This window comes from Phoenix dactylifera, chromosome 2, assembly GCF_009389715.1.
Source record: "Phoenix dactylifera cultivar Barhee BC4 chromosome 2, palm_55x_up_171113_PBpolish2nd_filt_p, whole genome shotgun sequence".
NCBI lineage: Eukaryota > Viridiplantae > Streptophyta > Magnoliopsida > Arecales > Arecaceae > Phoenix > Phoenix dactylifera.
In genome coordinates this window covers 7,427,468-7,444,210 of record NC_052393.1, presented here as the reverse complement: position 1 = coordinate 7,444,210, position 16,743 = coordinate 7,427,468, and the positions used below count along the sequence as shown (strand labels likewise).

The 16,743-nt window shown below is 37.4% G+C and overlaps 2 protein-coding genes across 2 annotated transcripts in view; both read right to left on the bottom strand.

The window, feature by feature from the left end:
• Positions 1-2,632: 2,632 nt before the first annotated feature.
• On the bottom strand, positions 2,633-9,344 carry LOC103710763 (poly(U)-specific endoribonuclease-B). The gene is made up of 7 exons (XM_008796643.4): positions 9,007-9,344; positions 8,816-8,902; positions 8,660-8,707; positions 8,440-8,523; positions 6,471-7,079; positions 5,740-5,811; positions 2,633-3,113 (listed from the first exon to the last, which is right to left on the bottom strand). The coding sequence occupies exons 1-7, from the start codon at positions 9,130-9,132 to the stop codon at positions 2,880-2,882; spliced, it is 1,260 nt and encodes a 419-aa protein (XP_008794865.2). The 5' UTR covers positions 9,133-9,344; the 3' UTR covers positions 2,633-2,879.
• A 2,703-nt stretch (positions 9,345-12,047) lies between these two features.
• LOC103710761 overlaps positions 12,048-16,743 on the bottom strand; it is an 83,000-nt gene continuing 78,304 nt past the window's right edge. Inside the window, exons 57-64 of the mRNA XM_017843711.3 lie at positions 16,138-16,359; positions 15,707-16,066; positions 14,978-15,136; positions 14,608-14,889; positions 14,325-14,528; positions 14,182-14,234; positions 13,423-13,531; positions 12,048-12,704 (exon numbers count right to left, since the gene is read on the bottom strand). Coding sequence (XP_017699200.2) covers positions 12,357-12,704; positions 13,423-13,531; positions 14,182-14,234; positions 14,325-14,528; positions 14,608-14,889; positions 14,978-15,136; positions 15,707-16,066; positions 16,138-16,359 — 1,737 coding nt within the window. The 3' untranslated portion in view covers positions 12,048-12,356. The remainder of the gene's footprint in view (positions 12,705-13,422; positions 13,532-14,181; positions 14,235-14,324; positions 14,529-14,607; positions 14,890-14,977; positions 15,137-15,706; positions 16,067-16,137; positions 16,360-16,743) is intronic.

The following is a 16,743-nucleotide window of genomic DNA, read 5'->3' as shown; positions in this document are numbered from 1 at the left end:
AACGATGAATTTTTACATCATCATTTAAGTACTGAAGGTTTTAGTTCATCGGCATTAAAATTCAGGGAGTGCAATGAGTGAAATGTCACATATTCAGCAATGCTTCCATCGTGTCTAGGATTTTCCCATCAAGTTGGTGGAAATGATCCCATGGCTAAATTAGTGTTAGGATAAGAGACAGGTCTTGATCACTTAGATGGTGTCATCCCCTGGCTTGGTTGGTGGCGACGCAGCTGCCTCCTACCAAGAGATGTGTGTGTGGAAGGCATGAGGCCTTATCCATGCCTACTTTCCCCCTCTCTTCCTCCACCTTATGTTATGCTCAGGCCACCACCAGACTGCAGCATTCCCTTCTAGTTTGTGGCTCTCATTTCAGTGATTTGTTCTGTTTGAAACCACCCTTTTGCATGCTACAAACAAGGGAGATCAATGTCACCTGCCTCACAAAACTATGCTGAAAAATAGATCGACATAGATCGACATGGGAAAATGATCTTTGTCTGAGAAATCTAATGACTCTCGACCAGCCAGTTAATGTGTTTACAGATGGAATTGTATCAAAGCCAACCCATAATCTCCAGAAATATCTTTCTGCCTGCATTTAGAGGCCTGATATATATTTTTTTTTGCCCCCTCCTCTCTTCTGCCTCTTTTTTCAGTCTGCCCCAATCATCTTATATCGCCCGAGGGAAAGATTTCTGCCCCAGCTTCTTGGTATCAAACTAACAGAACAGAACAAAAAATATCTCCAATGCAGTTCACATGCTTGAACATGAACACGTACCAAAATTATATTTACACATTTGCAAGCATGAATTTGTAACGAAAGAAAGTACGGACATTCACGATCTTGGAAAATGCATTAGGTTTCTGAGTTTGGTAACTACCATTCGAGGTTTGAAATCAGTTTTGAGTTATTTTGATGTGAGTTAATGCTGTCACAATCCAGGACCTCATCTAAAAAAGCTAGCCGGAAGGTTTTTTTTTTGGGGTTCCTTAGTCCTGTATAAATATCCAAGATCTTCTCGGCAAATAACCATGTGGAACTAAACACACACCCGCATGAGTCCTCACATACTCTTTTTGTTCAAATCCTGACGTTCTCGTCAGGCTAAAGGTTCAAATCTATTTAAATCTAATCACAACTATCACGATCCGCTTGTGGTGAACTCATGCATGGCGTAATATTTTACTAATCCACATAAGCTATAGGCCGAGTTCACTCGGATACCATTAGTTACAACTCAGAACACACGCCCGCTTGGGTCCGTCAGCATTAGGTACATACATGAAGGAATCAGGGGCACCATGAGAGAGAGGAGCATGTTAAATTCCTAGAGGATAACGACCTCTGAGCTACCCCAGTTTCCAGAAGCATGTTAGAAAGCTGAAATTTTTTTCACATGCTAAACTTGTAAGTCATGAATAACAACATATATGCCTATGACCAACAACTTCATGGCTTGATGTCATCAATTTTCACCATTTGTTTCCTAGAACAGTGAAATTAGATCCTATTGAGATCGGAAATAACCAAGTTTCTTGCATACCACCAGGAAGAGGTTCCTGCAGTTGGAACCGGTAACCAGATCATTAGCTGCTATTACATATCATCCTGCTCAAGCTCAATAAAATGCCACGGAATTTTACGTGAAAATGAATCAATTGTAATAAAATAAGACTTTCTGATCCATTGGGGTTGCAGATGCAAGTTTGTCTATGATTTGAGGTGCTATGTCACATTCTCATCGAAAGGATCAATTTAGCTCTGTTCACTGTATATTATCCATTCTTGGCATTTTATGGGTATCAGGAGATGGGACTGATGACTTTTTATATCCTCCTCAGATGACACTCATATAATTTATATATATCTATAGATATTCCAATAAAAATCATAGACCAGAAACAAATTTTACAACAAGAGCACATAAAAAGTTGATGTCTTGCAAGAGAGAGAGCCGATATATGTTAGAACTAGAAAATAACATGAACCTAGTATCCATTGACCTGGATTCAGCTCAGGCACCCATCCATATCACCTAAGCATTTTCTTGTGTGATCCCATTTCTGGTGTAAAATTTAAAGATCAATTTAATAGGATGCATCCATACTAGAATGGTATTTTCTTTCCCTGCTATCAAAAGGAAAAAAAAGATCAATTTAATTTTGTCAGGTTTTTGATCTAATTATTTATTTTTATAGGTAAGTACTGAGTTTGGACTCGTTGGGACAACGACCACCAACCAGACATTAGTTATGCTTCTCATCATAAGACTAGCAACGAGTCCAAGATTTTTGTAGGTCTCATCCTAAATGGAGGGAGCAAAATGAAGGCCAACCTTTCTGCTGCTATGAATTCTAGAATCCTACCATATAATGTTTTGATAAACCTTTATCATTACCATCATCTAAAAGAGATGGACGTTCATCAAAACCCCTATTATTTACATTAGAAAAACATACCATGGAAATTGCTAACGTCCTTTTATGGTTTAACAAACAAACATTTTTTCAAACCAACGCAACTGCTACCAGTTTTAGGTCCTCTGCCTTCGTAGAAAAGCATCAGGGCTTTGCTATCACCATACAAATATGATAAAATTTTCTGCAAAAATGTCCAAGATAAAGATAAATTTTCCCAACAACTATGCATCCAAAAGAATATGCAAGTAATGTCAAAACATGATAGTTGATTGTTCTAAGAGACAGCGCATAAAAGAGTTAAACAGCTGATGTGGCCTCCATAGTTAACGATTCAAATATACAGAGCCAGATATATGGTTGCCAGTGCTTATACACATTCCACAATGGTTGATTGAGAAAATACAGAGCCATAGCTTGATCAGTCTTTGATCTTATGTCAGCGGACCCCAAAATCAACACTCAGCTATAGGAAATGCAGACCCAATTTTGTTTCCAAGACGATAGCATTTAATATTGACAGAATACGGACCTAGATAAACATGGTTATCCTCTCCACCCACAAAGAAACAAAAAGTATAAAGGGCAATTTCAAATTCCGGGCTCACTCCAAGTAAAGAGCTGGAGAGAGATTTTAGAACACCATTCCATTCAAACTGGATTGTGAGTAGCTGAGTTTCCGAGTCTGGCTGCAGGTTTGAAAACATAATTACAACAAGGGCGGCACAAGTTTGAATACAAAGAATGTCAGTCAATATATACATGCTGGAGAGAGAGAAAAAGATCATGCAGCACCATGTCTAAGTTACAGGTTTACTTAAATAGATGGAACACCGGCATGCTTGGCTAATTAACATATCAAACATATATGATCATTAGGTATTTTTGGTCAAAGTATGAGCAAAGTACCAAACATCAGATGATTGATGTCTTTTTAGCTTTTTTTCCCAAAAAAAGAGAAAAACTGCATGATCTTCATTATTTTGGAAGTATAAAATATAAAAACATTTTGCAGCTGGCGACTTATCTAAGATCCATGCTGTATATTGCAGCATCTACTTACGAGGAAAAGGTAGGTGCATCACTATCTACTATCATATGTTCTTATTCTTCACCAATCAGTTAAACGTTGTACATGTTGTTCTCTACAAGAAGATCATAGCTAGTATTAAACTATCCAAAAAAAATGATTAAAAAGAGGAACATATGAATGATGCATCCAAACAACCTCCACTAGAAACATAATTTCACCAGTTGGTGTTACAAGAACATTTACTTGCACTAAATATATGAACTATCAATACAACAGAATCCGTTGATGACGTTAAAATGGAAAATTAAAATTTAGCTACTCTCACGCTCCTTCCAGCATTGCTTTAGTACAAGACAATCATCATTCTCAACAAGAATGTTTTGAAGTCAGGGAAATAACTCCACAGAATCTGATTATAAAAATTCTTGAGTTTCAATATTTATTACCTGATAACAACTTTACCTGGCTTCTTTTAATACATTTTTAGTTGGAGAGGGCATATATCACAAGTACCATGATTCCCTACTGTTATTCTTATATACTTGCAATACTCCTCTAAGATTTTTGTTTTGAAATAAGTTAGGATATCTTGTTGAGCACATTATAGAGACCCAAGCTCGTGGTGCAATGTTAGATGTTTTGACCCTAGCTATATAATTCAGGAAGACTGATCCAGCCTGCCATAAACCACCTCCTAATCCACCACTTGGAGAATACAAGAAAACCTAGAAAATGATCTACAAGGTGAGCAACAGAGCATTCAACTGTTTCATGCATAAAGTCATCACTGCTTATGTCCATTTTATCTACTTTATGTGCTTGACTCATTGTTCCCTGTAGTAGTAATAGTCTTGAGTCTGCTCGTTAATCAATAGTCCATTTTAATTTGTGTAATTGTACTTTTGATGTGTTATTGCTGCATTTCCATATCTTGAGTGCTAATTAAGTTGCTTTCTATTTCATTAAGTTGGTCTTTGGTGTTGAAGAATAATCCAATAGCACCCAACCTTCCTTCAGTTTTTAGAAAGAGTCCTGTGATTAGAAATTGTTACAAACTTGATTCTGATATAACCACATATATTATTGGAAACTTGATATAAAGATAAGCCTTACCCAACAACACACCTGCCTATTATTTATAAGAAGGTTGAAATCAAACACCACAGGAAACTAGCAGTTAACAAATGCTTTGTCAGGAATAGACTTAATAGAATTTGACTGTAAACCTTCTCTACCATATCTAAGATTTGAGGAGCTTTTGAAATGCATTTGGAGTCGCTCCAGTGAAACTCAGAAGCAAGATATTATGGCAATATTTCTAAGAAGTCTTGCTAAATAGCTTTTCTGAATATTAAAGTTAAGCCATTTTCTATTCTGTTTTAAATGTCTAGTCTAACTTTCAACTTTATTCTTGTTTAGGATCCCAATGCAACCCAAATGCCACTTATGAGTCTAACAACGCATAGGAAGCCATATGAACCCACTTATATTTTAAGTTTAGCATATAATTCAAATAATAATTAAGCTGAGGGCTCTTTTTGCACATAATCCCTTATATGCTTCAGTTTTGCCACCTTGTAAAAGCACCTTACCTTCTAAATTCTTCCCTCTCCACTAATACCTCCTCAAATTTTCTGTTGTAACCTAATTCTTTAGTCCTATTCCTTGGTTGAGCTATCATCTCAACTTCCTATTCCCTCTTCTTGATTCTTCCTTTCTTCATTGATCCACCTGTAGATGAATGCTCACGGCTTAATGTACCATTATTTAACCTGTAATTCTGAATGCCTCATTCCATCAAAGCATTGACAACTGGAAGAAAAGTATGATCAATCAAAATTCTCATTATTAAAGAACAACGAGTTAATTATGATATTTTTATGTTTAGCATCAAGATCACCACTGTTTATGGCATATTTCTGTGTTCATGAGAACATTTGACAAGCAAATGCTTCCATAAATAACGAGTTTTCTATCTGATCAAAGGCATGAGGTTTATTAAAATGACTTTAGAAGCATGCCGCTCCATCTCCATGCATTCTATATACATACGTACATATAGATGCATGCATGCATGCATACATACATACATACATATATATATGTGCAAGTATTTGTATTTACATGAATTGGTTGCATAAGTCTTTGTAAAGATGATCATAGGCAACTTAAATATGTATATCTCTGATTGTGTTTTATGATGAAATTCAAACCTAATAAGTAAAAAACACATAAGATCACTTCCAAAATAGATTGCATATATAAAATATTAAAATTCTTACACTGTGCCCACGTCGCCTTGGAAATATATATCCTTGATAGTCTACTCTCCCTTTAGCTTCTTCTAGGTAAAACTGCAAAAGAAAAGCCCAAGCCGACAGTAAGAATTGCTGCTGCTAGTTATAACCCCCTCTATATTTTTTTGAAAACTAAATATCCAGATCATTAAAATACAACAGATATTAAAAAAGTAAGACATAGGCTTTAACTAATTCACAGCAATAAATAGGAAAGAGATCCTTACACGACACCATGCTTTCTGATGATGCCATGTTTTGTATTTTAACATGGTTATTAAAATTTGTATGACGAGAATGTGGATACTGCTATACCAATCCACTCTTGCCAGTTTGATTGTAAAAGATCATGATCCCTGTTTCAACCATCTCACTTTCCTTGTTATGTTGGACTCATTTATTGTTCGTTTACTTGCTTTGAGAAGGTTTTTTCAGTTTCTGTTGCAGTTAGTGTTGTATGTGGAGTGCAAACTTAATGGCATCCATATTCAAATACATGCATGTAGATGAATAGACTTGTGAAGGCTGTTCGGCAAGAAAATAGAAGGTCATATCCCCATTGAGTTTTATCCATTTGTTTTTTTTCTTTTGCTATACTTTATTTTGGGGAACTTTGCCAGCACCTACCTGACGAAACTCTTCTAAAACATTTAAAACAAATCAGATGCATGACACTAATCAAAGTTAAACATTAAAAAACATGGAAAAGCACTTGCCTGAATCCAGTTGTGGAAACCAGAGACCTCTTGCTCTCCACGTCCCTTGATCTCTCCCACAAAAACATGCTCAAAAGCAGACGAGCAACTAGACCCACCACCTCTTCCATAGAGATCAAACCAGAGACCGATCATCATTCTCTTGAATTCTTCATAATCATCAGATATGACATCCTTATAAACTAAATATTTGTAAAGATATTTGATTGGCGCAGTCCTGCTTATTTCCTCAATAAAGGCAACTTGCTCATGCATTTCTTGAGAAGTAATAACCTCTTTACAACCTTCATGTGGGTTGTAATTATCCAGGAGAGAACAAAAGCGAGAATATGTTGGTCGCCTCCATGTATCATTGCTGACCCAGCTAAACAGGCTTCCTGATGCCCTATCCCCCTCCTGATAAACCTTCTTTCCTTCTCCACAGTCAATTTCATAGTCTTTACCAGGCACCAAGCGATTCAAATCAAGTTCCCATAACCTGCTGCAGGCTTTTGACAAGTCATCAAGCTCCTCTCTTGTGGGCTTAACATCTAAACCATAATCAGCATCATCAATGTATTCCTGTTCACTAGCTGGAACTTTATATCTATGCCAGGTGTCTGTTGGTGCCTTCAAATTGTTGTACACATTAGCAAGAGAATAAATACATTAGAGCGCAATAATTCACATCAGAAAATATCTTACGAACTCTATTAGTTTACAATTGAAGCAAGAAAATCAACAATTAGGTCATGACCAGGTTAGGGGCAGAGTATAATGTTTCACGTCCTAGCCAAGTTAAAATATTGCTGTCTTGAGTTAACATATTTAGCAAAATCACATTATCTGGGCTTTTCAAATTAGTCTTATTTCCTTTGTTTATATTATAACTCTTTCTGTCCAAAAATATGCATATAATTATTAAATCTTTTTGAGGAAATTTAAGATGAAGGTGCCCAACAAATTTCATTAAGGCAATGACATTACAAGGAAAAAAGAAACAAGGGACACAGGCAAAGAAGGATCTGAGACACCAGTTCCCACCAAATAACACATGGCTGGGCCGCATGGAAAAAAAGAAAAAAAATACATAATTGGATCTGAAATATGTTTAATTATATATAGAATTTTAAGCAAAGTAAAATAATTCGAAAAATAGGTTGGCTAGGGATCAAGGTGTGTGTTTTCTGCCTAAGACTCTGATTTTTCCCAGCATGAACAATCCAAGCTTCTAGCCTTCTCCTCTGAGCGGACAGCCCCAGGGAGAATAAATAGACTGATCTGTGAATAAGCCATAAGAGGTTTTCCTGTCTCTTCTGTGTTAACAGAGGTAGAAAGAGCACAGCAATAAACTTATTTTTTGTGTGCGAAATCATGGAAGGACTGTTTGACTGAGACTGGATGAGTGAATGCATGAGGGTGGCTTGTAGCCGATAGCCCCATGAGACCACTAAGAAGCAAACAAAGGGTGTCCTATATATGCACAAGGAGAAGTCCTAAATAAATGTGGGACTAAAAGAGGAGCAAAGCAAAAGAAAGTTCATAAGTTTCTTAGGAATTTGATTTGGATAGAGCACGGACATCAAAATTCAGCCGTCCAAAAGTTCTACAGAACTCAAGGAAATCGAAGAAAAAGAAATCGAAATCCAGCATCCTCTCTTTTGCATATTGACTGACTTTTGAATAAATAATTATCTACAGTTGGAGGAAAAAGCAACTGTTCCGAGATAGCTCAAATTTCATTTGACCAATAACATTTCACACTACGACGCCATATAATCAGTAACCCCCCTCCCTGGAGAATAAGAAAAGCCAAAATGGATCATACTTAGAGATCAGGTGGGTACCATTTAATAAGAATCCTAAATATCTTCAGGTTCTTCACAACCGACTTCATAAGGAATAAGTATTAAACGTTGCATTGGCGCCCCCAAAAATAATCAAAGAAAGTTTTTTTTTTTAACACTTTTCAATTGAAGTAAAGACAAACCATTTGATGTCCTCGGGGTGGTCGGTGGTGCTGCTTCTTTTTGCCAACAACTTCCCAATCGCCATCACTTTTCTCCTCTCCCTCCTGCAGACCCATCCAAATAAAAACCTTCATTTAGCACCGAACACCGACCCCGTTCATCAAAAACGCCAACTTCATACAGAATCTAGAGAGAGAGAAATAGAGAGAGAAAGTTGGTGCAATGGAACAAAAATCTCGCCTTTGTTGAACTCCATGAGCTCCGATCATGAGGATGACTGATCTCGTCCTGTGGACACAACCAAACAAACCCACCATCTAAGATCCGTCAAAAAATCGACGACTTTCAAGAACATCTCAAACGAGAGAAAGGACAATAGAGAATAAAAGCTCTCGCCTTTCGTGAGCTCCATGGACTCTGATCGTAACGATAGCTGCTATGTTGCTCCTCCTCCGCTTCCTCATGGTGCCCGGATGAAACCACCTGCGATTTACTTCCCCAACACTGTCAGCAGCGAAGAGACCAAACAAACCAAGAAGAGAAGGAGACGAAGGAGAAAGAGAAGAAGAGGAGAAGGAGGAGGAGACCTCGGCCCAGGTGGATCGGGAGCTCTGCTCGTCGCGAGGAGGGGACTGGGTTCGAGGGGCGTCCTCGCCGTCATCCCGGCCGCCACCGAGGGCTACGTCGATCAAACCCTTGATGAGACCTTCCATCTCTGGCCTCCCCTCCTCTCTCTCCGTGTAGTGGGGGAAAGAAGAGGGAAAGCTTTAATTGGATCTGGGGAGCGTTGGCCGCAAGTCTTGGATAGTAACAGGAGGAGGAACGGTCAACTCCCGGGAATTAATTGTTCGTAAATGGTAGTAATAGTCGAAGGCGAAGTCGTCGCCTGGAGGTATCTGACTGCGTTCTGTGAAGCCGCACGTCGGTGGCAACTTTGACATTTAATGGCAATAATAATAATTTTTAAATTTATTTCGATTCCTTTTTGATACATTGTAATAATTTTTTATTGCAGTATGCACCAAATGAAATTCCTGTAGCATCGCTCAATTGTTATTTTAAATACTTAGTAAATCTGGAATGGTCGGCTTGATTTTTTTTTTTACTTTCCTTTCTTTCAAGAAAAAAAAGAAACTAATTGTTTATTTAATTATCTAGTAGGATATAAAAGAGCTTAGAAGAAGAAGGAAAATATCCTGTCCGAGACTAAGCTGGGATCGTTAAATAGGAAATTGAACTAGGAATATATTTTCTATGCCTATCATACAGCTAAGAGAGAGAGAGAGAGAGAGAGAGAGAGAGAGAGAGAGAGAGAGAGAGAGAGTTGTATCCTCTTTAAAATTCAAGAAAAAATTTAAAAAATATAAAAAATAAAGATACCATATCACAAGTCTTAAATTAGTTGGACTCTTCTTAATATATTCTATTAAAAATTAATTTACTTTTGGAGAAGCATAATAAAATTTGAGTCAAGTTCTCTTATGAACTCTTTTGTCCGTCTTTAATTTTGTTTGGCATATCTATTTTGGACAGTAGAATTTTTGCTAGTAGAGCTTTTAATTAAAAAATTATTTATTTTTTGATAATTATAAAATATTGCAGAACTTTAGCATCTGTCTGATAATAAAATTAAAAAAATGCTTTTAGTTTTAGAAAATAATAAGAAAAGATATTATATAGGATTTTTAATTGTCTAATTATTTGTACCATCAAAGCTATCATCATAAAATAATCTTAATTTACAAATTATTTATTTTGATATTAAACTAAATAATACTATAAATAATAAATTTATTATAAAATATAAAATATATCATATATTATTATAGTATAATAAAATGATATCATTATTTTAGTATATTATAATAGTATTATATTATAATATTACTAATATCTCAAAATCACTTAAAACAAGCTTCTAGCCCTCCCTCCGAAAAATCTCTCACCTTGAGAACGGCGAGAAGAAGCTCTGGAAGTGACATCGACGAAGCTTTGCCAATTTCAAAAAGCGGAGGCTGCCGGTGACCAAGCTAAGGGAGAAATGCTGGCTACGCAAGCAACAGAAGAACAGGAAGGAGGTTAAAGACACCTCCTCACTTTGCTATTCCACAGACCTTGCTCTCGTATTCTTCCATGGTCATATACATATTATAACGTATTCCTTCAACATGCTGTGGCTTGGGATGCTATATATTGTTACATGAATCCCTGACCCAAGTTTTGTCCCCATAAATAAATTCGGACCCAGGCAATCGAGCAAAGTGGGTTGATTTGATATTTCCAACCCATCTTGCCCCATGAAAAATCAGTGTACTTTGGTGGCACCAAGGTTTACGCTGATAACAGATGAAGTACAACCTGATCGATATGCTGATCAAGTGTGATCTTTGTGAAGACGGGCTTGGATCAAGGCGATCTTGCGCTAGCATCGTCGTTGTGCTCATTTCAGTTCATGGCATCTAAGCAGCATTATGGTGCACAGCGACCTTGATATGTAGATTCCCAGCTACAGCGGTGGCTATTTGACTTTGATCGACGATCACAGACTGCACCATCAGAGTGTCAACATGTTTGCATGTTGGATTGAGAAGCCATGATTACATGGTTTCAACAACTTAAATGGCAACTTGATTTAATGCTGCAGATTCAGCAACAGCAGCCAATTCCAATGCGCATAAAATTAAATTTACAAGTCTGATTTGTGAGCTACTGCAAGCTTAGCAAAGAAGATGCATGAGGCTTCTCTATCTCCAAATTTCATTCAGATCAATTGGTGGAGCTGGGACACAGTGACCAATGCAATCCAGAATACTAACACTTTGATTCTCGACATGTACACTGGAAGATCTGAAGATTCCGAGAGCCGCCTGCTGCCTATCTGATCAAACATTTATTTATACCATCTGATGGCAGGCACCTCATATTTGTTTGCCTTCAAATATCACCTAGATGCAATGATGGATCTGAGAGTTATAATCTTTCAGACTGGATCTGGGCGCAGGTTGCAGGAGACCTAATGTTCTGGGAGCCGTAGCGTCCTAGACATAGGTCTGATCACTTGTCTGCTAGAACCATTTCAAAGAACACGAATCAAGATTCTTTCCTGCTAATCTAACAACAGAACTGGGTGTTATAGCTTCCGCAGCTTAGTGCATCGAAACAAAATTTAAATCTGTTTTGGCACTGGCATTTTAATTTTAGGGGCTGAAGCAATTCCTCCGCGAGACCAATTCCAGATTTTGAAAGAAGGCTTATGAACTTTGTGACATCCATCTTTCAGCCAGATCCAATGATGGATCTTCCACTGGAATCATTTAAATACTAATTTACTGAAATTGACGCTAGGAATTATTCACAAATACTTGGTAGAAATGAATCAGAGAGAAATTGAGCATGCCGCATTATGAATTTCAAAATAGCCGGACTGTTCTTAATAAATTGTTTTCCTATCAAAATAAATTTTTTCCAAGACAACTGATCTGTTGGGGGCTGCATCCGGCCACTTGGGTTCAAATACTTTCTGTCAATAGAAGCTCAAATCACTCTTGAACTCCTCACCGAGGCGCATATTCTGCATGATTATTTCACAAGAGTGGTCTCATATTCATATGAGTGCACCAAAAAGCAGTGAACATCAAATTGAAATGCCGCCGCCATTCATCATTAACAACCAGGTTATCTCATTCTCATCCTCCTCTATTAGAGCTCTTGTTTTAGAATACTGTATTTGTACAAAAAGACCAAAAAAGGGAAAAAGAACCATACATGATACAGTAAGGGCAGTCGATTTCAGTAAAAGCAGGTAGCCCTCAGCATGTCTTCCCAATCATCTATTACCAGAAATGTCTTTAACCTAGTTTCCTTTGAAATCCTTTCTCCTCTTACATGTCCTCGCTGCTCAGATAGCTTGGATAATTGAATTCTACTAACATTGATCTCATCTTCCACCTGATGGAGCTTCTGAAGTTTGCTGACGGTCAGAAACTCTCATTGGCCTCCACTCAGACTCTTCTTTCAGCTGCCGCAATGCAATAAATTGAAGAGCCTCACTTTGGACTTGGTATATGTAACATGACCAAGGATAAGAGTCAGGTGCAGACCACACCATTTGCTCTTCAAAGAGTGCATCCTCTGCAATTCCTTCACGCACACAGTATGCAGAATCAAATGCAGGCTCTTCATAAGCAGCCAATGCCACACATCCAACTGCGATGTATCCCTCTGGTGGTCTTGGAAGCCAAATCGACAGAGGAGCTGCATAGTCCTCAGCACAATTTCTCCAAACCTGTGCACAGATAACAAAAAACTAATGTCACCAATTTCAAATAACCATCATGATCCAATTACCATCCACAAAGTTAACTCTACCCCTTAATAACTCAGTATCCAACTTATCCACAAGTGTATGCTTTTCTATCACAACATTGATTTTGTGGATGATCCAAGAGTAGAAAGAGCAAAGAAACTAGGATTAGTTGCCTCATGAAAATGTTTAGCCACGGCCAACTAAAATAGTTGCTGATTCACTGGCTCTACATTTTATCAGGGGAACTTAATACCTAACCCTTTGTTTGACTGCCACTCTACATGCAGTGCGGATAAAGTTAACATTTTACATGAGTCCCTCGGCACAGTTAGGCCTGTTCATGTACATGGTGATGCCTGTTTTGAACATGTTTTTGCATGAGCAGAGGATTAAACATGGAACAGCCATCAAAGTCAAGGGCCAGAAGTAAAAATTTTCAACAGAACCTAAACATAAAATGGCAAACAATTTAGGGGGTAGACGTCAATTTCCCATTAATGAATGTGCTCTGATAAGGTGATTACCAAGTCATTTCTTCTAACAGCAATATCTTTCACTCAAAGAGAGAGAGTTTGAAATTTTGAATAATTCCTCACTATTGTTTGGTAACAATAGCGATATGCTAAAATTGCACATTGAGAGAAGACCACTTTCACAAAGAACAATCAAAACCATAACTTAGTACTTTAGAACTTACCAGGTCATAGCCCATAGGAAGTGCAAAATTTCGGTCAGAGTCTTGGTAGATGGCTGCAACATGTGGTGGATGGGTGCCTACATGGGCTATGTCCCCTACAGAAATATACCTGAAAGAAACCAATATTAGAGCATGACTAGTATTCAGCACGTGCAGTGCACATGCTTTATGTAAGAGGAGTGTGCTGAGAAGCAGCAGCACAAAAAAAGAATGACAGGCTCATCACACCAAAAGAGAAAAAAATTGATAGTTATAAATAAATCCTAAACAGAGGCTTCAGATTCCAGCATGGTGCTGGACCCAAGGCTTTCCCACTACATATACAGATATCTCTAATTACAGTTTTACTTTTATCTGCAGTCTTCAAGTAGCAATGATTAGACTTTTGGTGCTAAATAGCATGTAAGCTATTGCAGGTAAACTAGACCAACACACTATAACAAAGCAGTAATCTAGACCAACTCTAGAATTCAACATTTCAGAAGATAACATACCCCGCAGAAGTTATATTGAAAAGAGGGCAGGCATATCAATATCAGCATCATTGAATAGGAAAGGAAGACTGATAACTACTGAAGAAATTTGTGTCGCATCATGAATGCTAAGTCCCAAGCATATTTGGGCTTGAAATTTACAACCCCATTGGTGTTAGCTTTATATAATTTTGAAGAAAGTATTGATTTTATAACTATTGATAGGATAACACGAGTAAAGAAAACTTCGACAAAGTTCTAGAGATCAGACTGAATGATAAATTACCCATCAGGACAAAAGGGCCTCCATATGCTGCATATTGTACCATCATCAGCAACCTATTAATGCACATCAATCACATATTGTGAGGCTGCAGATACTAGTAACGGAAAGGGGAAATCAATAAGGTAACTTCTTTAACACTCTACCTGCTTTGGAAACAATGTGCACCGACTTTTATATTCTTGTTCGCTGCTCCAGATCTTTTGAAAGTTGACACTGTACTTTATAAATCTCCTCTCATCAGAAATTGAATTTCCTCTTTGTTTTAACAAAGGCTTAAGCCGACTATGAGAATCCCTCCCATCTGTTTCATCCCATGCAAATTGTACATACCGCTGGCTTGAAGGAACCTATTCATTAAAAGTTGAAAATGAGCAGATTGCCTATATTATCATATCACCCATCTACCAACCCACGCAAAGTACTAACCTTTAAAACTAAGATATTAGCATCCGCTTGGTGTGCTTTCCACATTTTTCGTATGGAAGAACATATTACAACAGCTTGGGGTTCTTGCATTTCATCATCCTCGACACTGCACTTAATCAGCCGTACAAAGTTTTCTGACCTCTCAAAGTTCTTGAGATGAATAATCACGTAAGAGGGTTTTGGGTATCCTGCTTTAGCCAACTCCAATGCCAGAAGTTCTTCCCAGGGTACATCCCATAATATCTTGCAAGGCTTTTTGTCCATTTTATCTAGAGCCAAACACTGCAGTGGAAAGAAAACAAAGAAAAAATGTCAGTGATGATAAACATATCAGATACAAAGACAAGCAGAAGGAACTATAATTCCCAACCTGGAGCAGCATGACACGCTTGTTTGTTATTAGAACAATCCTTTGACCTGGCACAATGAAATGGTCTTCATAATAATCAGACCATGCAAACTTCGAAGGCTCTTTGAATAAATCAGTACAACCCAGATGTCTACTAGCTTCTGCCAGGTAGAGGACCATCTGGAAACGGTATATTAGTGAATATGTACAAACAGAAACTACAATTTTATTACAACAGAATAATTCAACTAAATGTTTATGATTAAGGACTTTATGAATTTAAATACTGCCAAAGTATTGTCGCATTATGAATTCCTAGCTGATTGCTTGTTAAAATTGAATAGCGCATCAATGTTTACATACTGCATTTTTCGGTAAGCCACTTGGTAAAATTTGATATTGATCATTAAACCCTCCAACTGTGGAAAGGTTGAAGTATCCCTAAAACTACAAGGCTTGGAATATCAATTAACAAAAGAAATGACTGGAATCGGGAAGAATGCCTATTGTTAAATCCAAAACTGAACTTCAAGAATAAATGGTGTTTCAAGGTTCACTAAAGTGATTTAGAATTCTCAAAAACTTAAAAAATATATATATAAGTAGAACAGGGAGAACTTTGATATCCAAAAACTACAGACTGTTCGAGCAACGAACAGATTCAGTTGTTCATTCAGTCCCTTTTTCTTCTTCTCAGACAACAGCAAAAGGCTACATTAATATTAAAATACCAGTAAGCGATAGATGTACCTGCCCAACTGCTTCTCTTTCATTATACTCTTTGATAACACCATTTGCACGAATAGCACGGGGATTTCTAATTCTTTGAGTTACTGACTTGTTATTTAAGATCTCTAAGCATCTAGCACAGCTGGCACCAATGCCATCTACTGTTAATGAGACAAAATCCAATGCTCCGCTCAATGGCTGAACAACAAACCCTAAAAACGCACGCCCAAGGCCATGAGCAATCCCCAGGGCACCATACTGTCTCGCACTCTCTACAGGTTTTCTCAGAACACCAGAAACTCCAAATGCTACACCTTGTGCAAGAGCTTCTGTCCCCTGAAGAATTCCATCACCTACACCCGTAATTTTCCTTGACCACACCTGAAACAGCTTGCAGTTTAGAGTGTGTGACAGAGGCAAGGAGGGAAGAAGAAGGAAGAGGAGGATTTTACCTGTTTCGAGCGCAATTGGAGAAACTGTCCATCTGTCGAAAGCTCTGCAAATCCTTTACTAAGTGATGCCAAAGTTGATTTTGTCATACCAAGCACATCAACAGAGAATATTAGATGCAAAGGATTGTGGATGAGATCTCTCTTAATACGATTTACAATAGCAGGAACTATGGAGCTTTTCCGCATGAACTTATTTCTGTGCATCACCTTCCTAAGATGCACCTAAGGCAACACATAAGAACTTAAGGAATCACAATTGGGTGATTTATAAGGCCATTAAATTGAAGAAACTAGTTGAGCCATTAGTCTAGCATAAAAAGTATCTGGATATTTTTGATCCTCAGTTAATCTGTTTAATTTTAATAAACCATCCACGAGTCTTTAGGACTAAAGAAAGTTTGAAATCTCGCATGTGCTAGATACAAATATTAATATATCAAGCATATTATGTGATATGTGGTAATTTGATCCAATCCAGATTACTAAATAATAATTATTTATGCAAGCAGAACATCAAAAAAAAAAAAGCTAATGTAATCATTTGAGCATGGACCGATATCAAAATTAAACCTTTAGAAATAAGACAGTTTATTGAAATTGAAATTT

Excerpts from the sequence above, each read along its gene's own strand:
- LOC103710763 (XM_008796643.4), bottom strand. The coding sequence starts at position 9,132 with ATGGAAGGTCTCATCAAGGGTTTGATCGACGTAGCCCTCGGTGGCGGC. Across the intron at positions 8,708-8,815 it reads GTCCATGGAGCTCACGAAAG|GACGAGATCAGTCATCCTCA; the intron begins GCGAGAGCTTTT and ends TTGTGTCCACAG. Across the intron at positions 5,812-6,470 it reads GTTTCCACAACTGGATTCAG|TTTTACCTAGAAGAAGCTAA; the intron begins GCAAGTGCTTTT and ends TTTCTTTTGCAG.